Consider the following 13,851-nt stretch of genomic DNA (forward strand, 5'->3'; position numbering starts at 1 on the left):
GATTATCATAGTCAATGAATCTCATCTTTAGTTGTTCTAAAATGCTAACCGGCACATACTGCTGAAATAAATGTATGGAAGATGGAATGTGGCCGTTGTTTTGTTTTATGTAATTTCACACAAAAATTATGATAATTGCACAATTATGGTTTTGTAAAGGATATATTGATTTCTGGAAAATAATTTTTAGAGTCTTGCAATATACAGCAGAAATAGGCTGTCCACAGAGGGGAAAGGGAATAAGGCTGATTCTAAAATCAATAAAGTGTGAAATAGATAGATTGACTGGGGATCTAAGACGTATTCACTGCCATGATTTAGACAGAAATTCCTGATCAATGTCTAGAAATCCAAAGGGTTTGGTTAAATGTGAAGCCTACACAATAAATCAGTGTGTCTATCACTGCAATGTTACCAGCATCAATTTGACATAATATTGATCCTACCACCATGAGACATCACACAGATTTGGATAAAACTTTGCTATTAGATTAGGGAAGTGGACGAAAATGACCAAATTCCAGAGTGCAGCAAAAATAAGGAACGTTATACACAGACCTCCCCAACTACACTAACATAACCAACAGATCAAGGAACAAAGTAATAATCCAGCATGGGATATTTTTTATATTTCTTTTTTGCATTACTTTAGAGCTTGAAAATGTAGGCAAAAATATATTAGGCTCTGTTCACGTATTCACTTTGAGATTTTATTCTCTGTTCTGCTTATTGAACTGAGAAATGGAATTAATCCTTTGAGAAACGGGGATTTTTTCATTTTTCTTCTTTTTTTTTTCCACACCTTCCCAACAGCCATAACTTATTTATTTGCTTGTGGATATAGATGTACAAGGGATTGATTTTTGCAGAGCAAGTTGTAGTTGTGATTGACACCATTCATTCTGCCATACAAAATATAGAAAACCAGAAATAAAAACTCCAAGTGTAGTGAAATGATCAAAAAATGCAATTCGGCATTTGTTTGGGGGGTTTTCTTTTATAATGCTCAATATGCAGTAAAAATAACCTGGAAGCATGATTGTCCAGGTCAGTGAGGTTGCTGTGATACCAAAGATAATATCACTTAGGTGACTAAAAAAAAAAAAAATCTGAGGTTTGTAAAAAGAAATATTTTAAAGCGAACTAGTCAGCAGGATTTTGCTAAGTAAACTACAGACACTGTCATGTTGGTGCTGTTAAACTGATTAAAATAATACCTGGAGTGAAGAAATCCATCTTGTAGTTCTTGTGTAATCAGTGTTAGAAGTTTTCAGTTAATGATATGCCTGTGCTTTGGCGCAACTGTAAGCAGTGTCTTATCTTCCTGCTCTAAGCCAGGAAACAAAGGAAAGACCTGCCCACAGGCCCGCCCAAATCACAAACAAGTTCCTTATCATAGAAACAGACTGCGCTTCAGGGCAGTCATATGGGCAGACCTTTCCTTGGTTTCTCTGGCTTAGAGCAGGAAGATAAGACTCTGCCTACAGTCCCACCCCGAAGCACGAGCATCTCATTAACTGAAAACTTCTAATACTGATTACACAAGAACCACAGGACAGATTTCTTCACCCCGGGTATCATTTTAATCACTTTCAACACTGCCAACCTTACAATGCCTGTAGTTTACTTAGCAACATCCTGCTGATAGGTTTGCTTTAACTTTGTGTAGCCATTTTCTATGACCAGTAACAGTTTTTTATTTTTCTTTTGATGGAGTTGAGTGAAGGCTGGCTTTTGCATGGTGAGCTGACATTCTTATTGACACTAAAGGCCCTGTTACACGTATCAATGTCCTAGCGATGCCACCAACGATCCGACAAGGATGGGATCGCAGGGACATCGTTAGCTGATCGCTGGTGAGCTGTCACATAGGCAGCCCCTCCAGCGATCAGGACCAGCAAGCAAGCTGGTTTCCAAAGTAAACAGCAGGTATCTAAGAGCCACGTGGCTCTTAGTTACCCACTGTTTACCTTGGAAATCAGCATGCACGCAGTGATGCGCGCTGGCCAGTGGGAGGCCAATGATCAAAAAACGGCCCAGGATGTTCGAACGCGATCAGCGATACCCGGCAGGGGGGTCAGTCGCTGATCCATGTCACACACAGCGATGTCGCTGGTGAGATCTCTGTGGCATCACAAAATCAGCGATTTCGCTGGCGATATCGCTGTGTGTGACGGGGCCTTAAATTGGGGTAAAAACAAATTTTTCATCTCTTTTTATAGCAAATTTTTAGGGAGGTGATCAAAAGATAGATTTTTTTTTTTTGTTCATGGTGTTTACCATAGGGTCAAATATATTTCTTATTGTATATATTATAATTTCTTCATATTTAAGTGGAGTGATTTAAAGGTTTTTTAATACTATTTTTAGTCCCCCTAGAGGACGTGAACCTGCGATAGCTTATACTATATACAGCATTACCATGTATTGCAGTATATAGTGAAAATCAAGGTCTCCTTTGAAGCTCAGTTTTGGGTTCGTTTATACCAACATGTAAATCGGATGAGCACTATTCATTTTTTATCAGAAAGCATTCAGACCACTGTTATTTAAGACAGAATCTGTATGTGAAAAAACTACAGCATTCTGCGACTTCACTCTGAAATCGAATGAGTATGAGAAAACAATCAGATGACAAATGAAGACACAGTACGGCATCCGAGTTTTACAAAAACATTGCAATTCTGTAACATGTGAAACAGAAAATGGTCATGTAAATGATTAATAGCTGCTGAGTAAAAAAAGGACTGCATATGGACAGCACACAGATAACAGATGATAAAAAAGTACTACATTTCTGGATGAAAATCGGGCGGATTTTTTATACTGTTGTGTGACCCTCACCTCTAAGTTTCACAGGAGTACCAAGATGGCAGCGAAGAGAAAGTTCAGCAGGCCCTTAGCTGCCACTGTAACTATGAGATTGACAGCGGCATCTAAATGGTAAATAGCTGCGTCTGGAGCTAAGTCCGTGTGCTGTCTCTTTACATTACAGATTGCACATGGACAAATATAAGTCAATGGCAGCACAATTCAGACAAAAGCTTCTCCATGGAGATCCACAGTTCTTGCAGCATGCCTTCATAAGGATCAGATGGGCCTAGTTGTGTTGCTGTAACTCTAGACACCAGTGAAACAGGTTCCTCATGGTGTGCATGGAATGTTAATGTAAATCTGTCAGTAGGATCAACCCTCCTAAGCCATCTATATGGGCATGAAAGTCATAGGAAGCTGAATTTAATGATACCTTGATATCTGTGATCTAATGTCTTATTCCAGAGTAATGCACATTTTTCTTAAAATGTAAATGAACTGTTAAGGACTATGGGCCAAACACAAATCTGCATGAGAATCTGCCTCCAGAGCTTATTTTACATGAAAGGGGACGTTACCATTGTGAGACATGCAGATGAGGAGAGCAGACTGTCAGTCATTACATGTCTCACACTGGTAACAACTTCTTTCATTTAAAATAATCTCTAGAGGCAGATACACTCATTTTCTTCATTTTTCTTGTGATTTTCTCCTTATTTCAGTAAAAAATAAAGCAAATCTAAAAATAACATAAAAATTGTGTGGCACATATCACAAATAAAGACAAAAACTATTTTAATATCAGATTTAGGATAAAATTTAATGCTATTAAAATTAGATGTACAAAAAATAAAATTGTGCTATGACATGAGTGTCTTGAATTGGTTAAATAAATATTCTGGGTAAAACTGGTATGTCGCATTATGCCTGACGCAAGTAATAGTGGGAGGGGGTCGTGCATGACAAAAGGACTCAAGGAGCACCAAAAAAGAATCACTTTGTCACACACTGCCCCCTCAGGCCAGATCTAGACATAACACATTCTATCAGGTTTGACCTTTTTTTTCTTTAATCTTAAGGTTTCAGGGCAGAATATAAATAGTAAGGCTGGAATGAAATACAGATAACACTGTACTCAGCAAGCTATACTTACTGGTGACACCCCAGTGCACGGTGCATGCACTTGGAGAATAGTTATAAATATAAGAGAACGTTTTCATTAATGGTAATTTATATAGTATCATTCTACTCACCGCTATTGATCTTGTGAATCCAATTACGCCATGCTTGGAAGCACAGTACACTGGTTGGTAGGCAGCCGGCATCAGCCCTGTGATAAAGATAATACATATCACTTTGATCAATAAAATGCTAAAAAGAGACGAGTCTTGGTCAGAGTGATACAAGTGGATTACTGATATGCCCTGATCATGTCACATAACCTTGAATGGCTGCAGACGGCACATTAGCATTTTATTTAACCAGAAGATTGAAACAGCCATCCAAGATGATGTCCATGGCAGGGCAATTCACTAGTCTCAGTCACATGCACTGGAAATTTCATTGCCCTGAAAAATACATATTCGGCTTTCATTTGCACTTTAGCAACCAGTGAAGATGTAATTTTCCAGACTACATTATTCGGGAGGAAGGAAAAGGCTATTTCATTTTAAACTTGCACTGGGGGTTTGCTGTAGGAAGTGTTGTTTGCAGCTGATAAGATGTAAGTCATGTACTTAAGGCTTGAAATTGTGGTCTTCGCAAACATTGCAGGTACATAACAGTTCAGCGGGATCACGGAGGATTAGCGGATATTTGCCTAATATTTAGAGTGTATAACATACAACTGACAAAATAAACAGATAACAAAAATCATACATACACTTTCATATATACTACTATATGATGTTATTTGGAAAATAAGGGGTTAATCCCCAAAACTAAAGGTATACCTAACCCAAGATAACTTGCTTATCGCTGGGGAGCCCCGAGCATTCCCGAGATTGAGGTTCTGTTAGCCGGTGAACGTGACCTACACGTCGCCGAGGTGCCTATGTTCAGCCTCTGCTCCATTCTTTTGGTATGGGGCTGACTAGCACTGTGGTCGGCTATTTCCAGCAGCCATAGACAATAAATGGAGCAGCGGCCAAGCATGCTGCACCTCGGCTGCAATTAGCTCCAATCTCAGGCTTCCAAAGCCTCAATCTCGGATTTATTGGTGGTGACAGTGGTCAGAGACCCAATGATCAGCATGTTATCCCTTATCCAATGGTTAAAACTAAAAGAGAAAGAGCGCAATAGGGTCTTACCCAGGTAAAAGAGATACAGTTCAAGCTATTATACTCACCAATAGCAGGAGAGTTAGAGGCATAAAGGAATAGAGGTCAAAGCTACTGCACATCCAAATGGCCACGCCGTGACCATAGATCATCAGATATCAAAGAAACAATTTTCGGATTTAAACGTGCGCTGCTAGACAAAACGACTCCTTTCCAGATTGTGTACTTGTATACTTTTATTTTCCCAACGCGTTTCGAAGTCTCAAACTTCTTCCTCAGGGGATGACATGTACAAACAGACAGAGTAGCTCCCAGTTTTATACATACAAATTTCAAATATTGGCGCCAAAGGTCACATGTTACAGGGAAAGAATGTCAAAGGTCAACAGTAACAAAAAAATGTACAAAAAATGTTTGAAACTGTATTGTTTCCACCTTAATAAATTCTCTTAAAATATTTATTTGCAGGTCATAAAAAGAAGAATGGAAAAAAAAAAAAAAAAAAAAAAAATGAAATGAAATGAATATATAAAAGGATAGACCTGTGCTAGAACTATAAAAAAAAGGGGAGAAGGGAGCAGTAAATCACAGCTCAAACCACCATCCCAAATAGGCAGACGAAAGAGAAAGAGAAAAAGAAGAAAAGAAGAAAATAATGGATAATGAATTTACATATATATATATTAAAACGATTCTTTTATTCAATATAATAAAAATAATAATAAAAAAAAAATTATTATATTGAATAAAAGAATCGTTTTAATATATATATATGTAAATTCATTATCCATTATTTTCTTCTTTTCTTCTTTTTCTCTTTCTCTTTCGTCTGCCTATTTGGGATGGTGGTTTGAGCTGTGATTTACTGCTCCCTTCTCCCCTTTTTTTTATAGTTCTAGCACAGGTCTATCCTTTTATATATTAATTTCATTTTTTTTTTTTTTCCATTCTTCTTTTTATGACCTGCAAATAAATATTTTAAGAGAATTTATTAAGGTGGAAACAATAGTTTCAAACATTTTTTGTACATTTTTTTGTTACTGATGACCTTTGACATTCTTTCCCTGTAACATGTGACCTTTGGCGCCAATATTTGAAATTTGTATGTATAAAACTGGGAGCTACTCTGTCTGTTTGTACATGTCATCCCCTGAGGAAGAAGTTTGAGACTTCGAAACGCGTTGGGAAAATAAAAGTATACAAGTACACAATCTGGAAAGGAGTCGTTTTGTCTAGCAGCGCACGTTTAAATCCCTTATCCAATGGGTGAGGATGACCTGAATTTTTGGGAAATAACTTTCTAAAGGAATAAACCAAATAACTAGCAAGTAAATTAGTAGTAAACCTTTTTTAATACTTCTGATGCCGTATCATTATGAGTATTCCAGCCTGCACTGGGGATTCTAAAATGGGATGACATCAGGTGGCTGGCACTAAGGTTGCTGCCGCAGCCTCTATCCCCACCCTGAAAGGAAGTTTCACCAGAGATGTCCATTTCAAGGGCTGAGCTAGTCCTTTTTCTACTGAGCATTTGCAGGTTGTCAATTCCAAAGCCTGAATTTGTAAGAGAACTGAATCAAAATAATGTGAACCTGAGATTTACCTCAGAAATCCACGAAACTGAAATACCATTTCTGGATATAAGAATTAAAAAAGATCTGATGGGAGGTGTTTCTACAAGTATATTTTGTAAACCGACGAGTACAAATAGTCTGCTACACTGGCAGAGCCACCACCCAGTCCCTCTCAAGAGAGGCATTCCGAAGGGACAATTCCTCCGTTTGAGGAGGAATTGCTCTAGGAATGACCTTTTTCAGAAACAAGCTGGGGACATGTTTTACCGTTTTAAGGATAAGGGGTACCCGAAACATGTTCTAGACACAGCATATGACTTTGCAAGGAAAGCAGACTTAAACTGTTGCAGAAACGTGAGGTTGAGGACTCGGCAGAAACAATAAGGGTTATCAGGACTTTTGATGTTAAACATCAGGAGGTTAGAAGGGTCCTGTCAAAGCATTGGGACGTTCTCAGGGTGGATCCAGATTTGAAGAATGTGATTGGTGAGTGCCCCAACATTACGTTCAGAAAGGGTAAATCTATCAGAGACATGTTGGTCCATAGCCAATACAGGAGACCAGCGGTTGGTGGCACCTGGCTGGATAGGAGACCCTGTGGTTTCTTTAAGTGCGGGGATTGCAGTTTCGGTAAATATTTGAGACCGGGGAAGTCTTTTTGCAGTGCCAGTACTGGCAAGATGTTTTATCAACGAGACTTCTCGAACTGCAAGACCACAGGGGTTATCTATATGGCCACTTGCTCGTGCCCTAAAAATTATATAGGGAAGACCAGGAGAGAATTCAGAAGGAGAGTAGGGGAACATTTGGGGGACATTAGAAATCAAAGAGAGACCCCACTTGCAAAGCATATGTGGATGTGTCATAAAGGTGACCCCGGTGACATTAAATTCTGTGTTATAGAGGTCGTTAATGTGAACCCAAGAGGAGGGAATGTGGATAAGTTGATTCTCAGGAGAGAATGTGAATGGATATTCAGGATGGAGTCCCTGGAGCCGAGGGGGCTGAATGAGCAATTGTCGTTTGCCTGTTTCTTATGAGCCACAACTGAATAATGTTTTTTGAGGATATTGGCCTTTTAGGTTTTGTGTTTTGTTTCCCGTTTTTCTGGGATTCCCATGTATTATCATGGAATATTGCATATATAGAATCTCCCTTTTTACCGTCTTATATATATCCACTCTTTAAAGGACTTTGAGCAACTTTGGCTAATTTTAGCCTCAGAGATATATACAGCATTTTTTAATCACATATGCATGAAAATGAAGCTGCATGCTGACGCCTGTTCACACTGTTGGAGCTCTTGATGCGATTTACGCTTAGTTACATTTGAATCATCAGTGTGGAGCGTGTGTAGGGTATATGCTCAGACGCAATTGCTATGCGACTGAAGTGTGCAATCTGATCAATAACTTCAAGATCTCTATGTAATGGTCGCGTGTATGTATACACTTGATGGTGTCTTATTTGAGGCATACGTCTTCAATATGGGAGAGTGGAGCATTTGCTGTGGATGGCGTATGTGGGTGATGCACGTTAGACCCGGCAGGATGTCTTAGCCGCAGTGATTGGAGAGCGCTGTGAGACAGCCCGTCTGAGTACACGTGGTTGGCTACTCAGGAGTGACGCTGCATGCACGTCAGACTCGGCAACCAGTCTCAGCCTTGGCGATTGGAGAGCGCTGAGAGACTGTTTGTCTGAGGATACCTGATTGGTTACACGGGAGTGACGCTGCATGTTAGACCTGGCAGCTAATTGGAGCACCAGGGCCTGGATAGTGTTGCAATAGGCGCTCAGTGAGGCGGGGACGCCATGTAATTTGAGTGGGCGGACACCTGTGCTCTGTGCGGCGGGTTTAAAAAGAGGAGCTGGACTAATTATCGTTTGGCTATTACACCATCATGGGACACAAGATATCGCAGTATCAGGCCTCCTGATGAGCCGACTGAGGCGAAACGCGTTGAGGCGTTAACCAATTGATGGCAGGTGGCGATTAACACAGATGAGTATCGCTGTGGCAGTTCTGTGTTTATCTTCTTAATGGGATTTACTATTGATATCTGATCTCTGTGATACTAGTAATCAAAGCTGCTAGTATACTGATAATTCTCTGCATGAAGAGATCTTGTGCACGTGAGACCGAGGCATCACTGAATGTACTTTAAGTGTCCAGTTTTGAATCCCATTATTTGGTGCATGATGTCTCACTGTTCATATCTGTTGTGGGACACTGCAATTCAGTATCCAGTTAAACCACCTTATGCCATGTGTGTTCTATTTTTAACCTCTTTCTTTGGGACACAGGGCCCTCTATAGAGCAGATTGATCTCTGTCTAGAAATAGGGGTCCCCTTGATTATCGGGTAGAGGGGACCACTAGTGGCTGCAGGGTACATCAGGGCCCCTAGGGACAGCCATCGTTGAGCGGGGGCGCCATAACGTTCCCCCCTAGGGTGCCAACCTCCGCGGCCAGGCAGACTTAAGCTCAGGTATATATCAGGGATTCTTAGGTGTCACCTTAGTGTGGTCTCTGTTTGAACACTTTTTTCACTGGTGTTTTCTTTGGTGTGTTTACCACATTTGTGGTTTTTAACTAATAAAGTATCATTTTAGGGGACATACATAGATGCAATTCCAAAGCCTGCTCACGACCCTATATACCCGCACTGACACTGCGCTTCCTTGAGTCTGAAAAGAAATGATCAGCTGGCAAGAGAGAACACTTTAAAGTCATATTGAAAAGGAACGAATGTAGCAAACAGGGACAGAGGAAACAAGATCAGCCCTTAAATGGAAAGTCATCGGTGACGTCTATTTTCGAGGGCATACTTAATAAATTATGGGCGTCGTATTCTAGAGGAAGTACTCACTAAGACTGGCAGCAAAAAACAGTGTTTTAAGATGCAGTATGTTACATTATAGCATGTGATGCCCAGAGGCAAAAGTACGAGTGAGGAAACTGGTGGGGCAGTTACCCAAATTAGACGAATTGGGTGGTGCTATTGGTACCAGCATTCACAGATAATAATACCTTTTTAATCACGTGGTTAAATATTGTTTTGGCTTTGCACAGAAATGCCATGTATGATGAATGAGTTACAGGCAAACCTCTAACAGTGCCCGGCGTGGCAGGGCAGGCTGATTATTAACTTGCTGAACTAGGTCATATATTGCAGATGTTAACATTTCTTGATTTGTAAACATCAAACTGAATTTTTTAACAAAGATTAAAAAAAAAAGTCTAATCTAAGATCATGAAACTACAACATCATTTACTTTTTAATTTTGTATATGGAATTTGAGCACACTTTTTTTTTTTAATTTCCAAAAGATTTCTCACTATTCTGGACTTCAGGTCACATTATGCAAAACGTGTGATGGGCTTCCCCCTTACCTCTGGTTGTTATTATAATATCTGACTCAGCATTATATGTGTCTATGATTTTACACTGTATGGACTTTCATTAGTTTGTCTGCCACCGTTATACTTAACATTTTGCTCTGTACTTTCTTCACTTGCATGTATGTATTTTTGTCCCTGATGTCACATATAGATAGATAGATAGATAGATAGATAGATAGATAGATAGATATCATAACATACCATACGGTAACTTAAGTCATTTTTAACTTTGGTTTAGTCTAGGGTTCTTGATTTGCCCTGAAACCACAGCACTTTTTCTCCCTTACATTGTGTGGATTATATGTCATGTTTTATTTATATTTTGTTCTATAAATTTTTATAACTATGTACCAATTATTATTATTATTATTATTATTATGCATTTATATAGCGCCATTTATTCCATGGCGCTTTACATGTGAAAAGGGGAAATATAGGCAGGTACAATAAACATGTGTAAGACAAGGGACACACAAGTACATAAGGAGAGGGGACCCTGCCCGCGAGGGCTCACAGTCTACAGGGATAGGTGAGGATACAGTAGTAGAGGGTAGAGCAGGTCGTGCGGTGGTTCAGTAGACTGAGGATCATTGCAGGCTGTAGGCTTGTCGGAACAGGTGGGTCTTCAGGTTCTTCTTGAAGGTTTCTGTTGATGGTAAGAGTCTGATGTGTTGCGGCAGAGAGTTCCAGAGTATGGGGGAAGCACGGGAGAAGTCTTGTTTGCGGTTGTGGGAAGAAGAGATAAGGGGGGAGTAGAGAAGGAGACCTTGAGATGATCGAAGGTTGCGTGTGGGTAGGTACCTAGAGACCATGTCACAGATGTATGGAGGAGACAGGTTGTGGATGGCTTTGTATGTCATAGTTAGGGCTTTGAATTGGAGCCTCTGGGCAATAGGAAGCCAGTGAAGGGCCTGGCATAGGGGGGAGGCTGGGGAATAGCGGAGAGACAGGTGGATTAGTTGGGCAGCAGAGTGTAGGATGGACTGGAGCAGAGCCAGAGTTCTAGAGGGGAGGCCAGAGAGTAGGAGGTTGCAGTAGTCGAGGCGGGAGATAATAAGAGCATGCACTAGTGTTTTTGTGGTTTCGTGGTTGAGGAATGAGCGGATCCGTGAAATATTTTTGAGTTTGAGTCGGCAGGAGGAGGCAAGGGCTTGGATATGTGGTTTGAAAGAGAGCGCAGAGTCGAGGATCACCCCAAGGCACCGAGCGTGCGGGACTGAGGAAAGAGAGCAGCCATTGACATTGATGAATAGGTCTGGTGGAGGGGTAGAGTGAGATGAGGGAAAGATGATGAATTCTGTTTTGTCAATGTTCAGTTTGAGAAAGCGAGCAGAGAAGTAGGCTGAGATAGCAGACAGACATTGTGGGATTTCAGTCAGTAAGGAGGCGAGGTTGGGTCCAGATAGGTAGATCTGCGTGTCATCGGCATAGAGGTGATACTGCAAACCGTGGGATTCGATGAGCTGTCCCAAGCCAAAGATGGAGACTAGTAGGTCCTAGGACAGAGCCTTGAGGAACACCGACAGACAGGGGGCAAGGTGAGGAGATGGTGTGTGAGAGGGAGACACTAAATGTTTGGTCTGTTAGGTATTATGAGATTCAGGATAGGGACAAGTCTGTGATGCCAAGAGATGAGAGAGTCTGTAGCAGGAGGGAATGGTCTACAGTGTCGAAGGCAGAGGACAGGTCCAGGAGAAGGAGGACAGAGTAGTGTTGCTTGCTCTTGGCGGTTAGTAAGTGGTTAGTAACTTTAATTAGGGCAGTTTCAGTTGAGTGATGCGGTCAGAAGCCAGATTGTAACCGGTCAAAGAGGGAACAGGAGGAGAGATGGGAGGACAGTTCAAGATATACATGCTGTTCCAGTAGTTTTGAGGCGTCAGGGAGAAGAGATATCAGGCGATAGTTAGACACAGAGGATGGGTCAAGGGAGGGCTTTTTGAGGATGGGTGTGATTGAGGCATGGATGAAGGAAAGGCACCATTTGTAAATGAAAGGTTGAAGAGGTGTGTTAGAGATGGGATGAAGACTGTGGCCAAGTTAGGGATGAAGTGAGACGGGAGTGGGTCAAGGGCACAAGTGGTGAGGTGTGATCTTGACAGATGGGAGGAGAGCTGATCTTCTGTCATGGTGGAGAAGCAGGCTTTTGCAGAACAGGGCTGAGCGGCTAAGAGGGGCATTGGGGGCTGCGGGCCAAAGATTTGTCTGATCGTGTCGATCTTCTGCTTAAAGAAAGAGGCAAAGTCTTCAGCAGAAATGAGAGGAGGGGGAAGAGGTGCAGTGGGATGGAGTAGAGAATTGAAAGTGTTGAAGAGCTGTATAGGGTTGTGAGACAGGTAGGATATGGGAGATGCGAAGTAAGTTTGTTTTGCGGCAGAGAGCGTGGATTTAAAGCTGGCAAGGGACTGCTTGTATGCGATGAAGTGCTCAGTAGAATGGGTTCTCTTCCATCTCCGTTCAGTGGCCCTGGAAACCCGTCTCAGTTCTTTGGTCAGGCTGGTCAGACAGGGCTGCCTGTTGATTGTTCAAAAGCTCATTATGTTTTATAATGATATGTGGTCAAAGTCATGATTTCTTTGTGGGTTATCTGTTTCACATTTTGCATGAGGTCCTTTATAGGATTGTTTTCTGGACTACATTGGTGTTATTCCTGGTAGAGTTTGCACATAGCCAAGCCTCTTAAAATCTTCCAAATCTGATGCATCCAGAAGATTAAATGAGATGTTACTGCATCTAACAGAACCTTTGTGTCCAAATAAACATGGAGAGGGCGGCTGAAAATGAGTTGTGGTGTTGGTGTCGTAGATACAGTATGATATTATCTGAAACAGTCATTACCAGAAGTTGGTGAATATGGACCAGGGCGGAAAATCCCAACTTGTTGAGTCTATGTGATCAGAGACACCGATTTCAGTCATATATCACTTACTGGGCTGCTTGCTCCAGTTTTTTCTCTGCTGCAATCTACAAGGTCTTTGAATGTGGATTTCTGTATAACCCAGCCCACACCACTGATTGGCAGCTTTCTTTGTACACTGTGCATAGTCAGAAAGCTGACAATCAGTGATGGGGCAGGCTCATGAATATGAAGGACTACCTGGCCGCAGGTTTACTAGTCCTCTAGTAATAATCTCCTCCTGTTAAAACTATGATTTTATCAAAACCACAGGAAGCAGTGCAGTAAATGACACATTCAAGAAATAATGGTCGCTGTCCCTGATCATGCTGATATCAGACTGGGTGACAAAAACTGATGACAGATTTTCTTTGAATTTTGAAAGGAGAGATACATTGGTTAGTATTGAATATGCATTATTTGTTTCTTGCTTTTTATTTTAACTCATGAATATGTTTTGTCAATGCAAAAAACGCTATCTCAGTTCATCAAGCAAGCTACAGAATGCTAGGCATTAAGTGGGACCTTCTAGATCTGGAATTAAAACAGTATCAAGATATTTAATGCAAAATGGTTTAATCTATAAATGCATGACAATATTAAGACATTTCCTATTTTTTTTATTGCTGCTCTAACTGCAGTGATTTCCAAGGTCAATTTCAGTCCATATCAGAAGCAGCTGACAATTATTCAGAAAGTGACTAATACTTTTGTAATCTAATCCCAACAATCTAATACTTGGGAAAGTGATGACTTGTTTGCTAATGTAAATTAACAAGGCTAAGCTACAGTTCCCTATTAGGCCTCTGTCACAGATACAGTAAATAAAGAGCCATGCTGCCCATAGTAAGTAGAGATGAGAGAACAAGGCAGAGAGAATATCCCCATT

The 13,851-nt window shown here is 40.9% G+C and overlaps 1 protein-coding gene across 2 annotated transcripts in view; it reads right to left on the reverse strand.

Annotated features, from left to right (window-relative positions):
• The window catches only part of HPGD (15-hydroxyprostaglandin dehydrogenase), a 91,425-nt gene that overhangs the window by 20,970 nt on the left and 56,604 nt on the right, over nt 1–13,851 (reverse strand). The window contains exon 5 of one of the 2 annotated variants that reach the window (XM_073577577.1): nt 4,068–4,144. In XM_073577577.1, coding sequence (XP_073433678.1) covers nt 4,068–4,144 — 77 coding nt within the window. Of the gene's footprint in view, nt 1–4,067; nt 4,145–9,921; nt 12,581–13,851 lie in introns of those variants that run through there. The other variant, XM_073577578.1, reaches the window with a different exon arrangement.

Source organism: Dendrobates tinctorius, unplaced genomic scaffold (assembly GCF_039654945.1).
Source record: "Dendrobates tinctorius isolate UK_male_01 unplaced genomic scaffold, ASM3965494v1 ptg000008l, whole genome shotgun sequence".
NCBI lineage: Eukaryota > Metazoa > Chordata > Amphibia > Anura > Dendrobatidae > Dendrobates > Dendrobates tinctorius.